This window comes from Acipenser ruthenus, chromosome 13, assembly GCF_902713425.1.
Source record: "Acipenser ruthenus chromosome 13, fAciRut3.2 maternal haplotype, whole genome shotgun sequence".
Classification (NCBI taxonomy): Eukaryota; Metazoa; Chordata; class Actinopteri; order Acipenseriformes; family Acipenseridae; genus Acipenser; species Acipenser ruthenus.
In genome coordinates, this window is record NC_081201.1 from 26,723,066 (window position 1) to 26,750,722 (window position 27,657).

The following is a 27,657-nucleotide window of genomic DNA, read 5'->3' on the forward strand; positions in this document are numbered from 1 at the left end:
ATAGAAAATACTTATATTTATAATGAACTGAATCCTCCTAGACTTTAGGGATACTTAAAAAAAAAAAAAAAAAAAAAAAAAGCTTACGTTTACATTTTCTACTTATCCCAAACATTATAAAGAAATGTCAGCAGTGTATTACAATAACTTTAGATTGTATCCTATCAGTATCCAGGCTTACAGGGCTAACAAGGGTCATTTTTCTCTACAAGTTCAACATCTTCTGATTCTATGCACAAGTTGTTCAAATAGTACCAAGTGAGTCCTTTCATAGATTATATTTTGGTTGCATAATGTTTGTTATGCATATAATGTATTGTGAAATGCAATAACACTGTTATCAGAAAAATAAACTAAGCCTTTCCCCAACAAACTGTGGAAAAAACAGACACAATATCAATCCTATCTGTTTACAGCTACGGAAGATCAAACATCCGCCATGCTTTATCTGTGTGCTGTTTTGTGGAGCTGTCAATATACAGAAGGATAAGTATGTAATCAAAAAGGGATTTGGGGTGAATGGGGGGTGACTACAAACTTACCACATGTGTCTTCACAAACTGTCAACATATTTTATAAAATAATCTACAGATTGTGATGCACACGCGTGCTAAAAAAGGATTGGATCATTAGTGTGCGCTAGAGGGGTAACCGAAAGCAGTATGACTCCTCTCTTCCAACAGGTGAGCTGGGTGTAGAGAGGTGCATTCTCCTTCTATTCATATATCCGCATCGAAGCAAAAAGTTTACTTCCATATTAAAATATTGTGAATATCCCTATTTTATAAATATAATTCATTTTACATGACACACAGTGTGCTTAGCAATAGAATGCACTCTGTCAAAAAAAAAAAAAAAAAGATCTGACAATTAACTTTTCATGACAACAAAAATAACGCACAGCAATGTAGCCACATTGGTATGTTCTATATGTAAAACTCTAAAGTGTGATATGGTTCCTCAATGTTGGATAAAACCACTGGCATTATTGAACCCTCTACAACCATGCAAGTTAGATTTGTATTCCTTTTAATTTAAAGTTCTCTATATTTATTTATCAGTCTTGTATATAATGAAAGTAAACAAGACATGACTTTCCATACTTAAAAGCCTTTTAAAAAGCCTGCTTCCTCCCATGTTTACAAATGGAATCCTGGTTGTTTTGATTGTCTATTTTGAATAACTTTATTTATAGTAGGACAGCATGTAAGGTAGGGCACCTCCCTATATCTTGGTTGTCAGGGGAGATAACCTTCAAGCATAACCAGTGTCTTTCTTTTTACCTCACCTAAAAACATCTTTAATGGTCATTTACCAGGTGTTAGTATACAAATGTGAATAACAAAAGCAGCCTGTGGGTAAAAGCAGATACCCTTGTTTATGTGTTTACATTTTTATGTTGCTGCCCTGAGCTACTGTTGAGCTGACAGATGACACCCATAATCTGCTTTTGCAGGCACTAGCAGGAGCAGGAGCTACTCTACTTGTAGAGACAGTTAGTTAGCAGACAGAAAAGCCAATAATGGCTGGTGCACAGAAGTTTAAAAGATGAGATAGTAAACAGACCAAGAGATCATATTCATTTTAAATAGGAACGTAATTGTGGGACACTGCAGCTTGAAGCTTTTCAGAGGTTGCATGTTGTCAATTGAAGCTACACACTGGGATTAACGATTTCCACCACACAATGATGGTTTACATGCTCACTGTAGAGTAGTTCAGGTGTGAATGAACAGTATAGAAAAAGCAAGACCGGAAAAACAAGAGCTTGCCCGGGTGGTTGGCAGAAGATAAGATGCTAATTACACAAACACGAATCTGCTTATAGAACGGTCTCTGAACACCAAGCTCATTGCTCTGTCATGTTTAATGCAGTTAATATCAATAACTTTGAAATACTTTGGGGGGCTGAAAAGAAAGATTAAGCAGAGAAAACCCTGTGGCCTGGGGTATATTTTACAAAGATATCACACATAATATTGCAGGATTTAAAGAAAGACAAACATTGGCTCCTATAAGAGATTCGTTTGTAGAAGATAAAAAAAAGTCAACGTTCAAACAATATCGGTAATTGTTTCAGAAAATGAATTAGACAATGTAAAAGCCCGTGCATGTGTGTGTGTGTGTGTGTGTGTGTGTGTGTGTGTGTGTGTGTGTGTGTGTGTGTGTGTGTGTTCATGAACTGTGTAATATTAATATTACACACCAACAATGCGCAACATACAAATATATGTAGAATGAGAAAATTCTACAGAACTTGCAAACCTACTGTAGACTCTTGTGGTAGAAGGGTAGGGTTACATGGCTGAGGTCCTGAATGTCAAAGGCGGTGGGCTCAGCTGAGATTGCCTGCCTCTTGGTCCTCTGCTGCTCCTGCAGGACGCACGACGTCTGTTTCTGGACCTGCTGTGTAGCCGGTCGGATCACAGAGCGATACTTATCCAACTCGTTCTGGAGCTTCTGGATCAGCTCGTCTTTCTGATCTAACTCCAGCTCCAGCTCGTCTATAAGCGCATCCCGCTGCCTCAATTCCTCTATCTTCTCCTGCAGCGCATACTGGAGATCCCGTAATGTACCCATTGCACTGTAAACGCACGGCTTCCTGAGCAATAGCAACTTTTCCAAAAGTATTTTTGCTACTTTTGAAGCAACTTTTCAGTTCCCCTACAAGCAATCCTTCGGCAGCCTTGTTTGACTTCAGCGGAAAAGCCTGCGACGTTTCAAGAATACCACCTAGGTATTGCGAAAGCATTTAAAACGCATGTATCGCAGAAAAAATCCCCTCTGGTATTGCAGCGTCAGAATGTGGCGTTTCACATAGCAGTATTTTTTTTGTCTATACGTCAGTCGCTGTGATACAGACTGGAGCGAGTGAGGCGCCTGCAGGATGTCAAAGGACAATGCAATTCTATGGAGTCATAGGCGCTGGTGAACACATTTCTCAACCCACCCAAAGCCATCACGTCCTGCTACCATGTTAGTTTCGGTTCTGGACAAGCGGTATCGTAATAGAAACCGATTTTGAAATTAATAAATGAGTAAAAAAAAAAAAAAAAACACACACACACACACACACACACAATACAGTGGCCCGGTAGCCAATTATAAACTGTCTGAACGTTGTTATAAATGCAATGAGACATCACAGTATTGGTTTCATTTTAAAATGTACCTTCAAGTACGTACAGTCGGCCCGACATCAGAGGGGTACAATAATTAAGTATCACTTATTTAAATATCCCAACAGCCTATTTATAATTGCAATCATGTCTGGGTTTGTTTTTTGTTTTAGTTTTTGTTTTTTCAATTAGTTAATTTACATATGTCCATGTAATAAGGAAAACTGCTTTGAACACGATTGCTATTCTTTTGATGTTGTATTTATTTATTTATTTTATTTAGCAGGGTGTGCTACTACTGTCCTAGCAACTGCATGATATTATATATTTGAAATTAGGGGAACAGTCAAGTGCTTACAGACTATCAGTAATAACCACGCTCTAAGGCCCTATTGCCAGGGTTACATCATGCAAAGTGCAATAGATCTAGAATAGTGGCCTACTATATTAAAATAACGCTTCAAAGATAACCATTGTCTTCTGCCAGCAACACAATTAAATAACATAATTTATCACTGACTCTAATGGCTCTGTTTGAAATATACTGTATTGATTATAACCTCCCCAAAAAAATGAATAAATAATGGTTGAAAAAATTCTCCACACCACCCTTCACAGAGATTGCCTGCAGAGTATTTGCTTGCAAAACATAAGCAATTGTCAGATGCAGCATATACCCGAAATTCCAAACAATACCCATTAGGAGTTGTTATCCACCAGTTGATGGTCTGTTACTTGCTGGCATCCATGCTCTTGATTGTATATAGAACATCCACAGGAGCCCTCTTTTCTAAGAGTGTACTTGATGCACTTATCTTTATTAAATGTTATATATGCTTGCATTATGGGATCAGATAATAACATCCAAACTCAGAAAATGTGCAAATGCACGTGCTATGGCAAGTCGTCAGCGAGCTGTGATAAATCTAAAGAATGTACCGAAAGTGTTCACCAGAACAAGGCTTTTCCTTACATAACTTTATTGTTCATTTTTATTTTGGACTAATGCTTATTGTTTAACTAGTAACAGTGTGAAGACAATGAAAGTGTAGCCAACGCAAACTGACTAATTACTTTATGTGAGAAATAGCAGCTTATTAAATGGAATGTCCCACTGCTGGTTAAGGACATGCATGCAGAGAGATACACAATCTCGCTACCTGGAGAGTAATTATTACTATTTCTTATCCTGTGTAACAGGGTGGAGGCTGGGCACTAAGTGGCCACCACGCACAATGCAAGCAAGCATCTTAGTACATGTCTCACCTGAATGTGTGGTTATAGAGCTTATAAACACAGGTCAGAATGTGTAACAGCAGTGCATCGCACACTGGCAGCTATTAGCCTAAATGGACAAAATAATTATTAACTGAAAAGATAGCAAAATGCTGTAATCTGTAAAATACTGTAAATACTAAAAGTGTTTAGTACGGAAGCATGCTAGGATTATAGGTCAGTTTTGACTGCCGAGGCTCGGACTAGAGTCTGTTGTGGTTTGTTAAAATAGACTTCATAGCTTTAAATCTGCTTTAATGGGTGATGAAATACTCAACTGAGACGTATCAAAAGCGCCCTCTTGTGGTCAACACTGAGAATCAAGTGGCTACAAAAAAGTCAGATTTTTTTTTAAATTTGAAGATGTATGAATTGGATCAAATGAAAAAACAATACCACATTCTCTCTTTTTAATGCATTAATTAATACAGTGCTGCCCAAACCCGGTCCTGGAGAGCCCCTATCCAGCAGGTTTTATAGGTAACCTTTAATCATCAATTTCTTAACACCTGGAACAATTTCATTGTGATCAATTAAGCAGGTGATTTATTAAATGAAGTCATTTCGAGATCATTTGGTACAAAAAATGAACTACCCTTTTCAGCCCTCAATGGCCTGGATTACATGCTGGGAAAATGTCATGACTTATCTGTCTACTGTCATGACTTATTTAAGGTGGTTATAATTTTAGATCATTTTAGTTTGTTTAATTTATCAATTCCTGCTTTGAAACTTCATGTTGTATTTGATTTTTGTATAATGTATTACATTTGTATTCAAACATAAACCAAAACTAACTAAAATTGTAATCCAGACCGTACCACCTTAAATAAGTCATGACCGTAAACAAGTCATGAGATTTTCTCAGCATGTAAACTGGCCCAATGACCAGAGCTCCCTTAATTGAACAAGTTATTTGCTTAATTGATCAATAACTTCCATGTGTTCCCAGTCTTTAGAAATTAGCAATTTAGGGTGACCTACAAAACTTACTGGATAGGGGCTCTCCAGGACCGTGTTTGGGCAGCACTGAATTAATACATTAATTTATTAAAATGTTTTTTTTTTTTCCCATGCTAAAAGTTTTATTGGGCCCAATGTATGAATTATAGAAATAAGTTTCAACCATTCAAACCATTACAGGCCTGGTGAAAAAAATATAGGCCTACAATATGTTTAATATCAGGTAAGCTAAAAGAATAGTCCTGGTAACCACATGCAAATCATGAATAAAAAAGGTTCAGAATTTTGATGATGAGAATTTAGAATTAGAAAAGGAAATACAGAACACCTATATTATTTTGAGGTACCTTAAGTCTTTCAAGAATGTGAAGGTCAGTTTTTAAAATGACTTTGACTTACGGTTGTAATGTACCACAAATGAAGGGACCTAAGCTCAGACAGTCCCGTAAATTCTATGTGAAGATGAAGAGATCGATGAACAAAGAGAGAGTGAGAGCTGGGAGCAGTCCTGAAAAGAAATGTCACTAAGTCAGTGTTGCTTTTAGTCTTCCTTAGAATTATATTGATGCTTCAGAATCCCTGTCACTACCAATCGAATCTTAAGGCTTTGTTTTTTTTTACCCCTGCAGCGAAGTGTCTCAGGGATAGCTTGAAATATATTTGAACTGTCCACTTGCGCTTCAAAAAAAATTATTTTTATTTTAGGGTTCATAATAGTACTGATGCACTAAGTGTTTTATTGTGCTATTATACAATTATTGTAAAATATAAAAGAGGTTCCTTTTTTTATCCCAATCAAAAGACAGTATTCCTTGTGTATTTTTATGATCTACAAAAAGTTAATCCTTGACACGAACATTGTAATATAGCTGCACATGTACAAAGTTGCATACCCCGTTATCTATTTTCAGTCAGAATGGGTAAGACAGCAGATCTGACAGACTTTGATAGACAGCTGCATTGGCTCCAACACTACAAATGACACTTTATTAGGAATGAGTCTATGGGAGAATAGACTTTGCTGCACATTTCCACCCCCAACTTCCCTGAAGGAATTGGTGTCCGTAAGCAATGAAGAACGGTTGTGTATCCCTCCAAAACTATTTAAATACTTTGCAAACTTGCCATCCTGCGTGCTCACTGTGGGCCGACACCAAATTTGTAATGGCAAAAATGTGTCAAACCCCTCAATCGATAGTAAGAACTGAATATTAAGTATAGATTTAGTGTTCTGCGTTACCCTCACAATACTATCAATGGCTTCTCTGAATGTCATATGTTATGAATTGCCATCTCATGATATAACATGTTGTTAATGGTATTTGCCTTGGGGTCGTAATTCTTCGTTCATCCGAAATGACTAACTTTCAATAATGAATTCATGGACCACCGGATATAGGTGTCGAAAGAACAGAAGGAATGAAACATACTCTAGGTTTATTCAGCCAGCTTGTTATGAGCAAATAATTAGACTAACAATTCCAAGAGTAAAAATAAAAGGTTGGTTTGGTTGACATGCACATACATTGTTCTTTTCTCTGCTGCTGTGTATTTTGAATGCAGTACAATCAGTGATTTTAATGAGGTCCTGCAGGGTTCTAACACAACCAAAATGTTGTTGATATTTAATTATTTTTAACCTGCTGTACTGTTACAAATATCAGGCAACATAAGAATTGATAAGAAATAGTGTATATGATTACTAGAGCTTACTATAGCAGAATCGTTTAAATAAACATAATAAAGCAAAATTGTTATTACAATGTGTCAAGAATCCAGTGTCCTTAATGGGTCCTTTACTTTCTGTTTCCATAAGGTTTGTACATTTAAATTAGAAAAATCCTTCATCTGAAGTGTTTATAAAACAGTCCCCTCAATATTAAGACAGAAAGATCGGTATGGGTAAGTACTCACTGTTTTAGCTATACAATGACATTTATTATTGTTGTAGTATGAAGTAACTGGCAGGCAAATGTACTTTACATGTTTCTTTCGGAAGCATTAATAAGTAGATTAAATCATGATTGTTTAAATATTGGATATTACAGATATCACAGTTTACATACAGTATAACAGTCGGGCAAATGGCACAACAAATTAATGTTCTCAGGCTTTTCTGGAAAATAAAATGTTCACCTCATTTCATCCTCTACTATCATGTCAGCAAACAACGTTAGTTTTGAAGTAAAATAGATCCTGTTGGCTGTGTACGTTCTTTTATGAAGTGTGTGATAAAAAGCGATGCGATCAGAAAGGAGGTTCCTGTGTGTCGGCTTGATAAACAGCGTACGCTATCACGTCGTCACTGGTAGACACAAAATTATTCATATAAATGTAACTGGGTGACCCACGTCACTTTATTTAGCCACGACTGATTTTGTTATTGTAGTATATTCCCGTTTTAATTTGTCACATTTGATTTAATGTTTGTTAGTTTGTTTTATGTTAACACGTTTATAAAGCACGTTTATTTTGACACGTTACTTTGTGATTTGCACAGATCTCACTGGCACGGCATGCTCTCCCGTTCTCTGCCCCCATAGGTGCTAATTGAATAATTTGAAGAAGCTGAGCACCTGCTATAAAAGTTCCTGATTTCATCCATTCGAGAGATCGATTTTGGTCCAATGTGACGTGAACCCGGGTTTGTCTGGAGTGGAGGTTGGACGCACAGCCAGCAGGATTAGAGAAGGAATTGTTCTTATTTGTGTTCGGCGGTGGGTTGGGGAGAAAAATGATTGAGAACAGCCGCCGATATTTAGAACGAGGCTCCTGCTGCGTTTCCTGTATCCCTACGTGTGTGTTTAACTGTTTTTAGATTATAGTATTTTTTTTAAAGTCATTGGGGATTTTGGAGGAGTGCTGGAGACGGGGAGTTTTTAAAGTATTGGTTGTATTGTTGTTTTTAGTAAGCCCCGTCTCCGCGATTGTCTGAAGCAGCACTGCACTTTTTTTGAATTGTAATTAACCATGTATTGTTTTTATTGAACAGTGCAAACCCCACGCAGCCATGTGTATTGTAGACTTGTCCTATTTGTTAAATATAGATAACCACCTGTATTTTATAAGACGATGTTCACTGTCCTGCATGTTGCTGGGTCTTGGTTTATTTCCTGCTGGCACTCTGCCTGGCTGATCCCACTCCGATGGAAAAGGAGGAGTGCCTCTCCCGCGTGCTGCATAAATGTAATTGCACCTCCTATTGTTGCGTAAATTATGTGAATTAAAGGAGAAAAAGATCGCGGAAGGGGGCCAGTTTATAATGCTTGGGTAAGAAATTCGATTTGCAAGCCTCAATTATCACTATTCTAACTACTCATTTTATATATATATATATATATATATATATATATATATTACACCATGGTACACCTGCAGATAATAAACGTAATGCAATCAATAAGTAACGTTTTCCTCCTCCATCCCTATCTTTTGAAAGCATCTTAATTTAAATGTAGGGTTTAAATGTCACTTTTTGTTTTACTTCCTTCCTATCCGAATCGGATCAATAGAAACAGGATCTAACGGTCAATACCCTTGCGATGTGGTGAAAATATGCACTAATGGAACTATCTGTTCTAAACCCGACCACTTTAGATAGCAGGGCCTTGTACAACCGAGCAAGAGCAAATGCATATGTAGGTGTAAGTTTAGTTCCAAAAAACTTCGAACCTTAGAACCCACAAGGTCCATTGCAAATGCTGTTTGTCTTAATGCATTACTCATTTCCTACAACCTTTCAGACATCGATGGTACTCGAGACAACATTCTTTTGTTATGGATAATGAAACCGTAGTGTACTTTTTCAAGTATTTTGATCTGGTATTTGTAGCATCTTGAAAAATAATAATTTCATTTAAATGGAGTTCCATCCAGCAAAAGATACAAACGCTCAATTAAAACTGCAGGCAATGTAGTTAGTTATATGAAGCGTGCAATTTGAGCCAAAGCTGCGGAAATGTTTGCTGATAAATGAGATTAAAAGTGCATCATCATAAAGTATACCAATACATTTTTTTTCTTTCTTTAGGTTTACAGTACCATAAACAAGTCGTAAAAAATATGTAATTTTATTACCAAGTATTCAATTTTAAATTAAATTATACTATAATTTACAGACTGGTAAACACGAATCTACTACCTTACCTAAGGTAACGTTGTTGGGTAGTATGTAAAACCAGCCAAGGCTGAAATATTTCAAATGACTTCACTGAACAACTATAGATCTCGGTGATCTCCCTAAGATCAGACAGCGAGAGTACATGGGAATTCTAAACCGTAAATGATGAGTAATTAGCCCTGCCCTTGAGGCCTCTGCATTGCACCTAAGCATCATACACTGGTCCTTGCCCCATTCAACCATTCAAATTCAAGACACGTTACCTGTTAATAAATCTTAAAGTCGACAAGTTGCAATTTTTCTTGAATTAAATAGCGAAAAAGGTCCAAACTCGCTAAACAATATCACTTCGATTATTGTTAGTTAAATAGAGCTATACATATTTAAAATGAATGCGCATAGAACATTACAGTAACAGGATCAAAAATGAAACATTACTGCCACCGTGTGGGTACTTTTTGTTATAACAAAAGCAATATGTAAAAAAAATTATAAACTCCTATGTGTTAATGTATACCTTTCCCTATGACCTTGCAGCGTGTACTGTTCAATTATTATTTTCCTTTCTGTTATTTATGTTTTTAATATGTTCGTAAAGGCACTTTAAAATACCAGTAAACTAATTAAACCCGCGCACAGGGAGTGGCCAAAGACGTCTGGTGTAGAAAATACTGCCATTACAAGAATGTTTGAGCTAAAATATGTTCTTCGTATCCTACTTATCACTCATAGCCTAATGTATTTAGCTTTCTTTTTTCTTAAAGCAAGCATTTCCAGTAGGCCCTACTTGAATGATGTTAACTTTATGAGAAGCCCATATGAAACATCATCGGGTATCTAAGTGTATACAGACAGTAAATACATATACTTTCCACGGGCACTTTTTTAATGATTGGAAACGCTTCATATTTACAAATGCATGTATAGTAGCAACAATCAATTATGCAAAAAAGGTAAAAACGTTCAACATTCCTTTTCCTTGAAGTGTATTCACCATAGATGAATCATGTTTTCTCTCTTTTTTAAAATTGTATAAATATCGGTTTTGTATATTGTTAGCGATAACATATTGGGATAGAAAAAAATGAATTTGTTGTTTTAAGCTCCATTCATTCTTTTAATTCTTCCAAACATTTCTGATAGATGCCTTGGACAGACTACACCAGACAGCCTCCACTTAGAGATTGGACTTTACTGGGGGGAAAACAGTCATTCTGGCTCCATCCAGCATCAAATATTTATCAACCGTTTTAGAAACTGCAGTTGTGCGGGAAGGATGGCTTATATATATATATATATATATATATATATATATATATATATATATATATATATATATATATATATATAAAGTTGGAAAGCCGACTCCTATCCGCAAAGCATTGTCAGTTTATATGGACAGCTGTCACATTTTCACCTTGTGTCATTTGAGAAGGGTAAGTGGTTACTGAATCCTCCTACAATCTGTGGTTTTAATGGGTCCCTAAACTTTCAACCACTTCACAGCGTCTGCTTCATTGTGCATTAAATTAGCCATCCCTTCCCACAAAATAAGATCTATGCCAAAAATGCACAAAACTAACAACTATTAGAGAAGAATAAAAAAAACAGCTCATGTTCTTCATCATATGTACTTATATCGACTTATTTACCGTTACAGTTCTTAAGGAATTTACAAAGTTGATATCAAAATATTTATTTAAAACTAACTTACATTACATCACATATAATAATGCAAATTATTCTTACTGTCATTTATGGCATTCATAATGTTACATTTGACAAGCAATTACACCCTGTTTAAACTTTGCCATAATAAAGTTTGTATTGTAATTTATATGTGGGGCTTTGCCAAAAGCTAAGGGGGAACAATTAGGTAAAGGTAGGCCTATACGTCGTTTTGAATGGTGCTAGGTCTTTTCTATTGATACTCTTGTTTCTGCATATGAGAAATGAATTACTAAAGTAACTAACCCTGCACAAAAGAAAGCTGACCTAAGAGTCTAATATCGAACGCGCTCCGTTTTACACTAATGGAGTGACAGCAGGTCAAGCTGCAAATTTATTTGAAAGTATTGTAGCTTTAACAGCTGTCTCTTACAATAAGCTCCATGCAGGCTGTTATTGCAGCCTCTCAAATCACTCAATAAATGGTCAACTTGCTGCAGCCCAAAAACACCATCGTGACATTTTACAACTTGACTACAACGACTACTACTACGACGACGACTACTACGACTACTACTACTACTACTACTACTACTAATAATAATAATAATAATACAAAAATAAACGATTGGGCTATGCCTAAAAAAAGGCCACTTTATGCCACACAGGTCCTATCAGTGTTTCCTTGTTTGTTTGTTTGTTTTTATAAAATAATGTAAATGTAATGCATTGTTAACAAATTAAGTTGAACGTAAAACTTAAAACACTAAACATTTAATTGTATTTATTAAAAACAATGTATGACCAAATAGTCTAAGCTATTGTAGTGCTGTATATAGGGCCTACTGAAAACTGCAAATGAAGTTGGATAGTGGGGGAAACATAGCGAGGTTCTTCAAACAATCTAGTCACATCATGATGTCTGCATGTATCTGCCTGTTAGATTTGTGGGCCATATCTGCGTAAACAACACATGCAAACAATATGTCAATGAGTCAGCTATACATTCACGTTCATTTTCTGCATTATTAAGCGGTACAAGAGCATATTCGATGTTGATATATCCAGTTTTTAATAAGAAAGCATCCTTTGTCATCTTAATTATATCTGTCACGCCCCAATTATAACATTATGCACACCTGAACGCCAACAAAAACAATCATTATGTCTCTTTATGAAAATATGCACCTCAGCCCCTTAGAAAAAAAAGTGTCCATTCACGTCTATTTAGTTTCTAATATCACCAGTCTCCATGGAAACTGGCGACGTTGCAGCGATTTAAAATACAGCTATTTTGTCACCACTCCTGTGGCTGGGTTTTCTTTTTGAAGTGCCTCTTATCTGCGTTAGCCTTAGATATGTAGCCTACTAACAAAAATGGGCAAACGAACACTTCAGTAAATACAAAATAGATATGTAAAACAGCAGCAGAAAAAAGAGAAAATGTATTGGACTGGGCACACAAAGCAATTTCTAATGGGGTATTACATATCCTTAAATATGCATTTCTGCTCTCAGCTTCCATCTAAAAGCCGATAATGTCCTGTACTTCCTCTACTTAATTTCCAGTGGGGATTTAATGATGGATCAGATCAATGAAACTCACTGATGTCTTAGGTTATTTTCTCCTGTTAAAGCTGCATCATCGTTTTTTTTTTTTTTTTAATCAGAAACATTAAGCCAATTTAGGAAGACAAGACAAGCAAAGAGGGGAGTAATTTTGCCCTGCTGTTTTTAAAGATGCTGGACAGCAACAAGCGAGTTGCTTTTTGTTTAAGTTATATAAGCTGTATGAAATAAAACTGAGAACAAAAATATAGTTTATACATTTTGTATAACTAGGCGGTAGTTAATGTATTACCATAGATAACGTATTATTTACATATATTCTTGAGAAGCAAGTTTTTTAAATACTTTTTTGAATTACTGATAAAAAGGTCCAACTGTGCAAATATGCAATTTGTCTTTAGGTAAAATGGCCCTACCTCTCAGACTTAGTGTATTTCCTAAAGGGCTGTCTGGTGAGGTCTTGAAAGGATCTAAAGCTCTGGGGCTCAGCTGAAATTCCCTGAGCCCGCCTGGTCCTGGGTCCCATGATCTGAGTGACGGGCAATACCGACTGGTATTTGTGCAGTTTCCTTTTCAGTTCATGAATCTGTTCCTCCTTCTCAGCCAAACGTCTCTCCAAGTCCTTTATCCTCTCTTCCTTTAAAATCAAGATTTTGGCAAAGTCTTCTTCCAGATCACTCATTTTCAAAACTGTTCAAACTTTTTTTTTTAACCCGCAAACACACACACCTTGAGATCTGGTTGAATCCGTGTGAATAAACCCTCTTGCTTCAGAGGGGTAGACCTGGCACTAATGTGAGAATTGGTCGATCCACCTATACTTATTGCTGAATGGACTGAAAAGGCAAGGAAAGGATATGAGATGTCTAAAAAAAAAAAAAGGAAAAAAAAGCCAGTGATGTATCTATGCTGAGTGCTAATCCACAGATTCTCTGGGGAGCTGGTGAATATCTTTCATTGAGAAACCAATTAGAGCTGCCGCCGTCTCCCGAGACCGTGAGAGTCACTTCGAGCAAGCTCAAGCTGAGAGAGAGCACTGAGCTAAGTGTTTGAACAGAGCAGCAACGATACCACCATCAGCTGTGCCGGTGTCTATCACACACCAATACAAAGTGATGGCAAAAAAAGAAGAAAAAAAACCTTTGTGCCTCGCAGTCCCAGACTTGATCCTTGAAATAGCAGCAATTACCATGTGATCCAAAGGGTGACGCAGTGCTCTGTAACAAGATCCAGTTCTTGAAGACAATATTTTCAGATCGCTTAATAATACTCCGAGACTATTTGCACGGGTCAAAAGAAACTCAAACGCACTCTTTCTTTCTGTCAACGCCATGTGTTAATTGGCGTTAAAAGGCATTAGCTTTAGCGTGTGAAATAATTACAAACTTCAATTTATTGTGTTTCTTTTTTTCCTTTTATTCTGAAAGATCGAGTGCATGTATGTACAAGAAACTCTTATGACTAGTTGGCGCAGAATCCGTCCTCCCAGAAAGGTACACAAATAGCCGTTGTAAAAGTGAAATTTGTCATAAGAAATGCTTGCTTCCATTTTTACCACATGCTCCCTCCCGTGTGACTGCCAGCTTATCACTGGACACGGTCGGTGCAGAGTACAGTTGCATTTGTAAAGTCTGGTGTGTATTTTACGACTCAGTAAACTCATTAACAAAGTTTATATAAATTATAGGAAATATACAGCTGATTTACAAGTGACCTTTGCTTAAACTGCTTTTAGTATTGAAGGCTGCTGCTATATCATGTAATTATACGAGGTGGCCGTTTTAGGACATTTAAGGTCTCAATTTGAAGCTAGTGCTTCTCCATACACGCAAGTTGTTTATAAGCTCATAACATTTTGAATATTTTTTTCATAAAACTGCCCAAACCGAAATGCAAATATACAATATTCACAAAATCAGGCCAGTGATTGGAACACCGGTATACAGTAGGTCCACTTAGGTTAGCTATTAACGCATGTTTTTGTTGTTGTTTTGTCATGATCTTTCTAGTTATGGAGATCACTTGATACCACAGATTCATAAAATTCAAGTAGAGTCCCATAGGAATAACAGATATCCCACTGTGGAATTCATATTAATTTGTGGCCCAATTTATTAAAATTTAGGTTACCAATTCGGTTTTTATTTTCTCCTCTGGTGGAGCTAAAAAAATGTAGCTGGTGTAGTGGGATCTAATCAATTGATCTAAACATCGCCATATCTAAATACCGCCACTGTGGGGATTATTTAAAAAGGGCTATTTGACTGAGTACCAAGGCTATGCAAATTAAACACTGAACAGCGCATGCAAGTCGTAGAGTATTTCTGACAGCAAAAATATTGAAAACGTCAGAAGGGGTCCTGTTTAATGATAGAGGTATTTAGATCTGACACAATTTAGATCAATTGAATAGACCCCAGTGCATGCACAGAGAGAAACATATGGCTGGATAATTACATTGACTGCACTGCTGTCAGGAAATTTAAATTTAAATTGAGCGTCGAGAGTTTCAAGAATAAACTGAGAAAATAGGCGGAAACTAGCTCTGTGTTTGACAATAATGTGAATTGAGTAAATTATGTGTTTATTTTTATACTGGCGAGTTGGAACTTGTCAAAATGAGCAATGCAGCACAGGCCAGTAATGGAAAAGTAAACCCCCCCCCCCCCGCTCCTGTAGACACACACACACACAGTGATGTGCATCTGACTACAGCTACTTTTTCATACACATTTCTAAATATATAAGGGTACGTTTGCTGTAACCTGTCTCTCCCTGGCTACTATAAATAAACGCATGTTCATTATATTTTAAAACAACGCCACCTTAGGGATTGTGCCTCAGTCTTTACATTGTGTCCAAACTCCACCTTTTGTGACAGTAAAGATGACCCAACCTGCGCTACAATCTTACTATTAACACCACCTCCCCTCAACAATGACCCTGTTGAAGTACCACTACATTCTAACAGGAAATGTATTTATTTAGCTGTATTTACATTCCTTGAAATGCATCTAGACTAACATACGTATACATACATACAGATGTACTTACATTTCAGTGACATTTTTTATAACATACTTTTGCATTAATTTGCTGCTCGTTCATATGACTCAAGCAGTGTGGTTTATGGAATGAAAAACATGATCAGACAAGACGACTCAAAGACCACACACACGTTATCAGTTAGGAAGAAGCGCCACCTTGTGTTTGATTGGAAAAAAGAACTGTAACTCAAACAGTCTGATGGCTAAGCTATTGAGTGAGTGACGGTGTTTTTATTGTTGACGGTTTAAATATTTAATATAATGTAATATTGTGTAACATTGTTTAGGTACTGGAGCTGTTATGGTTTTGATTTCAATGCATAACCTCACTGAAAACAATGAAAATAATTGTCTATGAAAGAAATGGAAATATGTTTCTGCTGTTTTACAAACACACAGCTCTATTACGAAATCAGAAAAACTAAGAGGCACAGTAGATCAGATGGTATAATCTGTCATATCTTCACATCAGAAGGCTTTTTTTAAATTACCTTTTGCAAACACCTCTTAAAGTCTGTGGTATGTGTAACAGTTTGGAATGCATGCAGCCCACAAACAGTATGGTTCAGAGCTATTTGAGAGGCAAAAACACTGACCTAATAGATTGTTTTGGGAATGTTGACAAGATACTGGACATGCAATGAATACATAACATTTGAATTTAATACAAGTCTTTTTTTTTTCAGGAAATAAACTGACCAATGAGGGATGCAGTGTCACACTTACCTATTACAGAAAATGAAGCTTGATGCTGTATTCCACAATTTAACTGATTTTTTTTTTCAACAGTAAACCATATCTCATGGATGTTTATTGTAAAATGTAAAGTATCACTAGAATACTATTTTAAAACCGGTTGCTTACTGAGCTATAACTGAGGTTTACAAAGCCATTTGACTCGCACAGTGACTTGGCAAGCATTTTTGTTTTAATCAGGTGTCCCTGCAGCTAAAATAACCTTTATACAGCATAAACAAACTAGACTGTCAGCAAGGTGCTTTCTGACAAAGTAAGGTGCACAGAAGCCAAACTATTCAATAACATTGTCACCAAAAGTTATATTATAGCTTAAACTCTAAATGAGTGTGATGGGACTGGGGCACTGCAATTTTAAAACAAATGGTATTTTATAATGTAGTTTCCACATAACATGGCCCCATCCAGCCATGTATTTTGCATGAATTAAAAAATATATATATATATACATTGTTTAATTTTCATCTAGTTTGTTCATTCCTTCTTAATATGACTGCTGGTGTTGCCTTTGACAACTTGGAGTTGGCAGTTTCAATTAGCCAATACACAGTATACTTTCTGTGTAATAAAAACATTGAAGCTTAATTCAATATTTACACAACATGTTTATTACAAGGTACACTTTCCTTACAGCAGTCTGCAATATTTTCTCCACCTCTCTTGTGGCACAGAACATACTGTATTAACAAGCCAACATTAAAGTAGCTGGGGGATCATTGGATTCATTTTGAAGTATAACAAATTATAATAATGAGGAGTAGGCTACTTAAACATGTAGCAAGTTCTTAGTATTTTGGGGGTGTATTCTTGTCAATCATCATTATCATTTGTTGGCACAGGATTTTACAGGACAGATAATACAACAGAGATTTGCATAAACAGAAAAAAATATATTAAACCAGGATCACCAAGTACTGCCATCCTTCATCCATTCATACCAAGTGCTATTTGAGAGATCAGTTTACAAGACAGCATGGCAGACATTAGTCACCCTGTTCCTGTAATAACCCAACTGCACAGTCCCTAAGTGTAACTTTAGAGTGTATTCAAGAGGAAGCCACAATTCAAATCAATACAGTCTGCCTTATATACCTGGATTACATTCCGCTGAGTAATGCCCACTGGGAAGCATGGCTGTGTGCGATGCCGGCATGTTTCCTTCCATTTAATTCCCAGATGCACCTTCCAGGTGTGCGTAGTAATAATAAAAAATAACAAACATGGCTCTACTGATCAAGCACAGCAGTCTGTTCCATTACTAGTCAGATGCTTAATTGGTCAATGCTGCTGGTTCATAACTTGATTTCGTTTTTTTCATGTAGTGCATTTTTAAATTCTGCTTTTTTTTTTTTTTTTTTTTAGATCTGTTCGCAAAGCTGTAACAGGATTATTTACGCTCTAGATGTCCAATTACCTGGGGATCAAATACTGATTTTTTAATTTTTTTTGTATCTGTTCCCCAGTACCGTAATTTGTGATGCGTTCACAAAGACAGATTTAATTCTTTCAACTTTTTCAATGAGAAACTACAGATTGTAGGTCCTTATGTAAATAAACTGAAGTAGCTCCAGATACATGCAAATATTGAGTTAAATTGTATAACGTTCCACAGTATCTGTTTAGGTAACTACTACTACGTCTCTAAAGATGGCACTTCCCTTGAAGATACTAAATGTGTCTCTGTGGCATCTTTCATCAAGGAGGAGTCCAGGGCTTGTAACCAGAAGGTCATCGGTTTCAAATCCTACCTCTGCCACTGAATGACTCACTGTATGACCTTGAGCAAGTCACTTAACCTCCTTGTGCTCCATCCTGCGGATGAGATGTTAAATCAACGTCCTATTGTAATGGACTCTGCATATAATGCACAGTTCACAGCCTACCTCTGTAAAGCACTTTGTAATGGTGGTCCACTATGAAAGGCGCTATATAAAGACAGATATTATTATTATCTGCACATGCAGGACTGCTTTGCCATTAATAATATGTTTTAAGGCATTACATTTAGTAAAATAATGTTGTAACAATTCATAAATATACAAATAAGGGAAGAAAACAATTGAAAATGCAGCAAGATTAACAGTGCCTGATCTTTTTTATAAAATAGCATTCCTGACATTTATTCTAAAATATCTGAAAGGCTCCATGAGAATTTGTCTGATCGTAGGCAATTGGTTAGCATGAGCATGTGGAACAGTCTCAGAAGCGATGACTCTGGAGAATACACTTTGGTGCATATCCCATCCCCAACCCCTCCACTTCTCTGAAGGAATTAGATTTATTGCACACTGAGAAATACAGAAATGTGAACACACTGCTGCCATGTCAAATCTGTGCTGTTCTGGCTGCCCCATACCCAATACTAAACAGTTATGGCATCTGTTTCAAATTATTTGTCCAATCCCTGTATATAGTATGCATAATATTGTTTGCAGATGGGACAGAATATCCATTAATCTGCTTTTTCAGTTTCTTGAATGGATATCCCCAGGCCTTTTATGACACCGCATACATAGGCAGGTTTCCAGATGTTCACTGCTAGCAGACTGCTCAGCTGAATGCCTCAATATACAAAGCAGAGGACAGATAAAAATAACCTTACTTCACCTATTAGAACACAGCTACTGATAACAAACCATTGTGTGTCTAAACGAATAGTCCAATACAGATAGATAAGGAATACCATTTAATGTAAAAGTATGTATCCAGAGACTTGAGTTCAAAACCATTCTGCAAAGAAGAAAGCCCCAGTAAACAACACTGTATTTCTCTACAACATGTAAGGAAATTAGTGGTGTCTGTGCAAGGATCTATGGTAACTGTAAAAAAAATGCAAGATACAATAATTTGCCTGTTTGCCAAGATTTCCACAAAACAGTGGACTAAAGGCTGTATGAAGAAAATCACTGTCAAACTGGAGTGGGCCGCCCAGCTGGGAAGTTGGGCAAAATGGAACATAATACTGAATGCTTTAATAAAAACAAGTGCTTTTTGTTCGTTGTATTCTGATAATATTCTGATCTGCAATGCCAATGAAGTCATTCATAAATAAATGCACATGTTTCTAAAAGAAACAAAAAAAAGGTTGAACTCGGTCTACATATATGGTGTGGTTTGACAGCTCTTAACAGCTACTCAACTTTGTCTCAAGATAACAGAACACTTGGTTTGTTGATCTGTGTGTGAATCAAACATAAATCTGACCTCTGTCTCTGTGTATGATTGCTACAGGCTTTGTATTTACTTTGGCCGTGGCTAATCAACACATTTTCCATTCTTGAAAACATAAATAGTGTGTTGCTGTTTTTAGTTTAAAAATAGTGCATTGCTACTTGAAATAATCAAGACTGATTTCAGATGAAGTGTCTTCTATCAAGATGTCCTACGGTTTTCAACAGTGTTCTGGTCATTTAAAGTCTCTTCCACCTCAAAGGACAAGATGTGAAAACATTGTAATTATCTTGTGTATCAGAAGATGACCAACTGACAGAATGTTTCTGCTTATTTTATTTTAAAATTAAAGTCTACTACGAATTATTGTGAATCTTTTATGTTACCATATTATACGTATATCCTTATTTGTCTTCCTCTTTTTAATGAGGGAGTTGTGTTAGATACACAGTTAGATATGCAGATAATATAACAGGATTTTCTATCACTGGGTCTTTTAGTCTTAGCTTAGCATAGCTTTGGTATATTGGTTGTATCAGATACTACGTTCAGTTCTCTGTGTGAATGGTTGTATTATTTCATTACACTGCTCACACAGGACTCCTTGGTGATCTCAGTGGTTATTTCCTGAATGCCTGCTTACAATAAAATTAAATAGTAACCCTGCAATTTATCAGTGATTCCTGGAAGCTGGGCTCCATCATACTGCCCTGAAAACCCTAAACACTTCCGTCCTAATGCCTGCTCCTGGTGTGCTCCTCTAAGCATTTACTGTTGGGCCCTTGCAGATGAAGGATATCTTGTAATGACACACTAGCACCCTCTCTGAGTGTAAGTCTGGTGTGCAGCCAGGAAATAAAATAAATAAAACAGGCACAATTGGCCGATTCTGTCGGTCAATGTAGTCATAAAGATCTAAATAACATTAGAAAAAACGATTGAATGCGAACAACCAATCAGCATCCAGATCTAGCGGGCTTCTATTTTGCATAGATGCTAAACATACTTTCTCACGTGGGTCTAGATACAAGCGAAATCATGTCTGTGACAGGTCACCGTAATGAAGGCTCAATTCGCAGCTACTGGATAGCAAATCAACAGGAAAGACACGATTGGTCCACAATTCTGTCATCAGCTGGATACAAACCCTATCCCTCAAAACCAGCCAGTCAAACTGCCAACCTTGTTTCAGTTCTTTCTGCACCACCAATCCACTCCCTGACAGCTTGACTGAAGCCCCGCCTCCAACAACAACTTTCGAGTCCGACTTAATACTACACGGACTATTCAACAGTTGTACATGTCCAGATAAATTATAATAAGAAAGAGTACGACCCCAATAAATAAATATATTAGCCAAATAATACAAAAATGTAATAATAATAATAATAATAATAATAATAATAATAATAATAATAACGTTTTCTCTGCGTGTATGTCATTTTTCTATTCTAGTTATATTAGGGACTATTTCCCTCAGCGGAAGGTTACCCGGCGAAATATCAGAAGTTCAAGGTAAAAGTAGGTTTTAAAGTTTTTTTTGTTTGTTTGTTTTTTAAAAGAGAAAATAAAAAAATAATCGTTTTCTAATAGCGATACAGCCCTTTCCTCTGTGATTTCACAACTGCGCAGATGCGTTGTTTTTTTTTTCAAAAGAGATGAACGGGAACGCGCCTCACTCAAGTAGTCCACCCCCCACTGAAACGGTGATGAACTCAGTCACTTTGTTTTACTTAGTAACTACGAAAGCGTCACTGATTTGATACTAAATTAGAATGGAAGTCACAGACTAAGCACAAAATTAGCACAAATATTAGGAAGCGTGCCTTTTTTCTTTATTTTAATCTTCTGTTTGGTTTAAGGCTTTCGGGAGGTGTCTTTCTCCCTCAGTATATGCTGTACAGACATCGTTGTTATTTTCATACTGGAAAATATATGTAAACATAGTGTGTTCTTCTATGGAATATCGTTCTCTGCACAGAGTAAACTTTTCGATTTATTCTGTATTTAATTTAGACATTGAAACATGTTTTACATCTAAACCAATGTCAATTTGACCAATACTTTTACTGTAGCTGTATTTGCTTTTTAAATACTATTACAATAAATAACCCATATAAGCTTTTATTGTTGTTGCTGTTAAAATTAAGATAACAAAAACACAGAAAAACTAATTTTATTATTATTTTATAGTATCTTGTGCTATATTGGGGGGGGGGGGGGTACAGTATTCCATAGCTGCTGTGAAGCTATGGAATTCTGTATCCCCTCACATTATAATTAAAACACACACATTTCAGGATGATAAGTGTACAGTGTTATTGTAATTTGTTCAGGCATCAACATATTTTAATTAAACTTTCAGGGAGAACAGTTTATTTGCATATGCCGTAATGCTACTTTATTTTAAGACTTTGTCTAAATAAAATAACAATGATGCCATCTTCATTGACACAACTTGTTTATACCATTCCTGGCAGGAACTCAAGAATATCCATTCTATTAATTATACCTCAAAGGCTAGCAAGGTCATTTCAAATTGTACAGAAGCAGCATTAATATGAATAATTGCTTCTTGAAACTAAAATAGAACTGCAATACACATAGATCAATATGTAAAATAAAGCTGTAAAAACAAGCCAGACTATATACAACTTTGATCATCCCTGGAAAATGTTAGATGTGTGTCATCGGTAAACGGTAATCCACAAAAAAAAAAGAAAAACACCTTTTTTTGGTTTCCCTGCAACCTTCAAACCCAATTACTATTGTTTGCCCTTCAGCCCACATGTTTGTTTTGTAAGACATTAGAAAAATAATTTGATTAGCATCAACATTCTGTCAGCTGCACTGACATAACTTAGACCTAAATAAATATTTTAATAGGAAATGGAATACATTTTTACGTAGAAAAGAGTTCAAATCCTTCCTAAACCATTCGAAATAAAACATACCAGTATATTTGAGTGAAAATCATGAAGAAAAATCGCTAATTATAAATTATATATATATATATATATATATATATATGTATATATATATATATATATATATTAAATACAGGGTGATTAGAAAGTATAAGTTTACATCATCAACGCACCATCTCATTGATGTGGTAAACTTACTTTCTACTCTCTCTCTCTCTCTCTCTCTCTCTCTCTCTCTCTCTCTCTCTCTCTCTCTATATATATATATATATATATATATATAAACACACACAGTGCAGTCCGTTCAGAAGAATTACTGATATTAGAATCAACGCATATAATGATCAAAACCACTGGGACCAAATCATTCCTCTACTAACCGATGTAAAATAATCTGCTTGTAAGAATCAAGCAAGCTGCTTATAAGAATAATTTCGGGGCAAACTGACTACATGTAATACAATACTGTATCAAGTGCAATGACCTGTACAGCCAATAAAGCTGTTTTTGAATTTGAATTTGATCACATCTCGCGTAATTAGGCACGTACGTATTGTTTGTAATTAGACAGTGAGTGCGCTGCTGCATTGTGCATGTTTTTTGTGTTGTCTGTTAGATTTTTTTTTCAATAAAGTGAATACACATTCATTGAATACATACTGAGTACAGCAGCGTTATTGTGTGATATGCATGTAGAAGGAGTGGGATTGCGTGATGCGGTGAGGAGGAGGAGGAGGAGGAGGATTGCGTTGCTTTGCATCTCCGCTTAATGAAAAACTGTGAGATTTGCATTGCAACAGAAAATAAGTAAGCCACAGATGCTTAAATACAGTGGTAGTCCTGACAGTAAAATACTGTACCGTAATGTCATTTTAATTCAAAGGCCATTACACGTAACACCACAGAGCATTTAAACTAGGCACCCTCACGAGACGATTGCTTCTCAAGTATACAGTAGTAAAATAGGATTCTGCACCCTTTATTTGTGTGAAAAAATAGACATTCCATTGCTTATCAGTACTTTTAGGATGGTGGTAGAGGGCACAGCAAATTTGTTGTTGTTTTGTTATTTATTATTTTTTTTTATTTAGCACGTTCTTATCTCAAACTCAGCTGTGGGTAAACACAAAATGCAAGACAGGTTGTTTATAATTAGGCTTGCTACTCTCTACCTGCCTAAAGCTGTAATTAACATTGTTAAACCATCTCAATTTCTTAATTACATCACGGATATCTGACGATGATGAAAAAAGCTGAAACATGTTTCTAGCTCTACATTCCTTGAACAAAACTAATCACTTTACACTCACTGTAAGGAAGATCACTGCACTACACACCATTTGTTTCATAAAATAAATACATTATGCCTTGAGAAGCACATAACAAATGCAGAATTAGCAAGAAACAATAGGGGTGATTCATTATGCGTTTGAATTAAAAAGATACAATATAAATTGGTGATATGGAGCAATGAACCTGCTAGCAGGGATCTCCATCCTGGTCGTGGAGGGCAGGTGTCCCTCCTGGTTTTGTCCAATTAAGTAATTTAGGGTACAGTTGGAACAAAAAACAGGAGGGACACTAGCCCTCCAGGACCAGTATTGGAGACCACTGGGGCCGGTTGTGCTAAACGGATCCGATCCTGGATCCAGGCTCTGATCTTGATCCTATGACGTATTGGGTTGCACTAAAAGGATCAGAGCTGATCTGGAGCTCAGTTTCAGCTCAAAATCTGATCCTATTTCGATCTTGCTTCAAACCAAGATCAGAGTGGGATCAGAGCTTCATTGAACGTTTTATAAATGTTTTATTTAGTGTTGAACAAAGAAATAAACAAAATAATGTAATTCCTCCATTTAAAACTCAGCTCTGATCCCAATCTGATCCTGCTTCATGGTTGATGGTTGCGAATTAAATGAATGAAACTGTAATATATATTAAACAACGGAGATGTTTGACATAGCCTACACCATCATAATACGTAAAGGAAACTCTTTTTACAATTGCTAAAAAGTCATCTTTAAATAAGCACACTGTATTTAGATAATTGATCAACATAACGGTAACTTAATAAACTTTTCAAATATTTGCAGGATTTCACAAAAATATTTCCCTCAGATTATTATATGAAAACGGAGATACTTTAATGTTTTAGAAAACATTAACGTTATCTAAGTAACAGTACATTTAAAAGTAGCCATAAATACTATATTATAAAAATCAGTCGAGTCTATAATATATCATTGGGTAATATAGTACCTAAGAACATAAGAAAGTTTACAAATGAGAGGAGGCCATTCCGCCCATCTTGCTCGTTTGGTTGTTAGTAGCTTCTTGAAGGATCCCAGGGTGTCAGCTTCAACAACATTATTGGGGAGTTGGTTCTAGATTCCCAAAATTCTCTGTGTAAAAAAGTCCCTTCTATTTTCTGTTCTGAATGCCCCTTCATCTAATCTCCATTTGTGACCCCTGGTCCTTGTTTCTTTTTTCAGGTTGAAAAAGTAGACCTGACTAAGTGAGGATGCCTCATAATTAAATATTATTACACATGTTTTGTGTGTTAACAAAGTCATACTGGTGTTATCATATTATCGATTACAGTTAAATCACTGGTTGAATCAGATTGAACACTGTCAGTTTTTTTTTTTTTTTTTTTTTTTAATGTTTTGGTCAAGTCCCTTTTTTTCTTAATGAGCTTATCTTCTCTGACAGCCTCGAACTCCCCCTGTCCGCTACATTTTTCCAGTGGCAGTTATCATCAGCCCTTGATTCAATTTGCTCAAAATGTGTTGATAATTTGCCCTGAACCGATGCTGCAGCTAGCTGTTTGTGTGTTTGGTGGCTAACTTACCGCTGTAAAGAATACAGCATTGTGAGTGTATCCGTCAGAAAATACACACGACCGTGAACGGTAACATTTATTTTAAACTTTTTAGAAGTTATTATAAATGTAGTAGTTGCTTATAATGGTTCAGGTATAGACGGGATTTATATCGTTTTAAATTAAATGTACTGGATATTCTGACATTCAGAATCTTTAAGCATGAATATTCGCTTCTCATTGGTCAGTTTCCCTAGTTACGGTATGCGCAGAGCCAGAATCGGATAAAAAAATCGGATCAGCAGAGCCTGCTCATGATCCGTTTAGTACAATGCCTTCTCAAGATCCGCCTTCAGTGAGTCCAGATCCAATCCTGTTTTTTGATCTCGTTAGTACAACTGGCCCCTGATCGACTCAGTTATTAGGTGGCACAGGTTGATACATTTAACCTGTGGCATTCTATCAATATCAGGAATGCCTATGGACTGTTAGAAGTATCAACTACAACAAAGTATCAATCTAGGCATTAAGTAGGTCACACAGATTGATACAATTAACTTGTGTCATTCTATCTCTCTTACATTTAACCCTTTCATGACCAGTGTAAATGTTGGAAGGACTGTACCAGGGGTTCTCAAACTCAGTCCTGGGGACCCCCTGTGTCTGCTGGTTTTCATTCCAACTGAGCTCTCAATTACTTAAGTATACCCTTAATTAAACTAATAATTTGCTTAATTAAACATTTTTACTTGTTTTCAGCTCTTAAGCAGTTGCAGTTCAAGTTACTTATCAAATGTTACAGCTAACTTGAAATATGCAACTGTTCAAGAGCTGAAAACAAGTAAAAAAAAAAAAAAAATTGGTCTGCTACTTGTTTGTGGAGTATTTCTGTAGAATTAGTATTTGAAGAAAGACAAGCTTCATTGCCAGTACTGCAGTTAGTCTCATCATTTGAATTTATTTTTATTGACAAAAACTGGATAGACATGGAGTGTAAGATATTTGAAAGCGAATGGTACTGAATGTATAACGTCACCAGGTTCATAATTCTTGATATAAATACCCCCCGCATTATAGTCCCCACTTAGATAGTCCCATGGAGGTCAAGGTTGCCTCAATTGCTTTTACTAACTTGGCTTGTGTTTTTCAGACACAATAAAACCGGATCAAACACATGAAAAACACACGCCAACCTTATATATATATGATTTTGTATGATCCTTTTGTGATATCTCCTGAATCTACAGCTTAGCTTGAAATGATAAAAAGGTGACGTGGAAGACATTTGCTTGAGAAGCTTGACATCTGAGCAAGCACACAGTATGCTGGATATAAGTCATTAGCCTAAGGCTGAAAGGTTCCATAAATGTTTCAGACAAGCCTGATGTTAAAGAATGACTAATAAAATAACTGACCCAAAGGGCTGAACCATCTAGCTGTGTTTGTCACACCAGGATGCGTACAAGCTTTCTTGATTGCTCATCAGTCTCCAAAATGATGTTTTATTTTCAAGCATCTCACTAAAAAGCAGCTTGTCGGGCGATGTGGTGATTAAGTTTCAAACAGTTACTATAGTCAGTATTAATATTGGAAATTCAGCTCTTACCAGGACAGAATGGATTCAGCTGCTGATAACATTGTTAATTTAATAAAGCAACTACAATGTAGTATAATGGCTCCCTCTGAGATAGGGTATTGTACATAGCCGATGGACCCCTGGAGCCAATTCAATGGGAGATGACCACGTAGGAACATGGAGATACCTGAAGATCACTCTCCATGTATTGTGTCAAATCTCCTTGCTTAAAGCATAGTAACTTAAATTAATGCATTTCTATATGAAATAAATATTTAGTAATCAGATGGAAATATTATTATTATTATTTGTTTATTTAGCAGACGCCTTTATCCAAGGCGACTTACAGAGACTAGGGTGTGTGAACTATGCATCAGCTGCAGAGTCACTTACAATTACGTCTCACCTGAAAGACAGAGCACAAGGAGGTTAAGTGATTGCTCAGGGTCACACAATGAGTCAGTGGCTGAGGTGGGATTTGAACTGGGGACCTCCTGGTTACAAGCCCTTTTCTTTAACCACTAGACCACACTGCCTCCTATACAGCCAAATAACAATTTTTTTTTTTTCCATACACATTATGGCGCCACAGATATCCAATGCACAAACACAGTAAATTAATGTGGTTAACAGTGTGCAGGTGCA

General features: G+C 36.3%; 1 protein-coding gene across 2 annotated transcripts in view; it reads right to left on the reverse strand.

The window, feature by feature from the left end:
• LOC117418513 (cGMP-dependent protein kinase 1-like) overlaps positions 1-13,843 on the reverse strand; it is a 141,357-nt gene extending 127,514 nt beyond the window's left edge. Inside the window, exon 1 of one of the 2 annotated variants that reach the window (XM_034031650.2) lies at positions 13,131-13,843. In XM_034031650.2, the coding sequence (XP_033887541.1) occupies positions 13,131-13,396 (266 nt within the window). In that variant the 5' untranslated portion in view covers positions 13,397-13,843. Of the gene's footprint in view, positions 1-2,269; positions 2,845-13,130 lie in introns of those variants that run through there. The other variant, XM_034031648.2, reaches the window with a different exon arrangement.
• Positions 13,844-27,657: the final 13,814 nt, after the last annotated feature.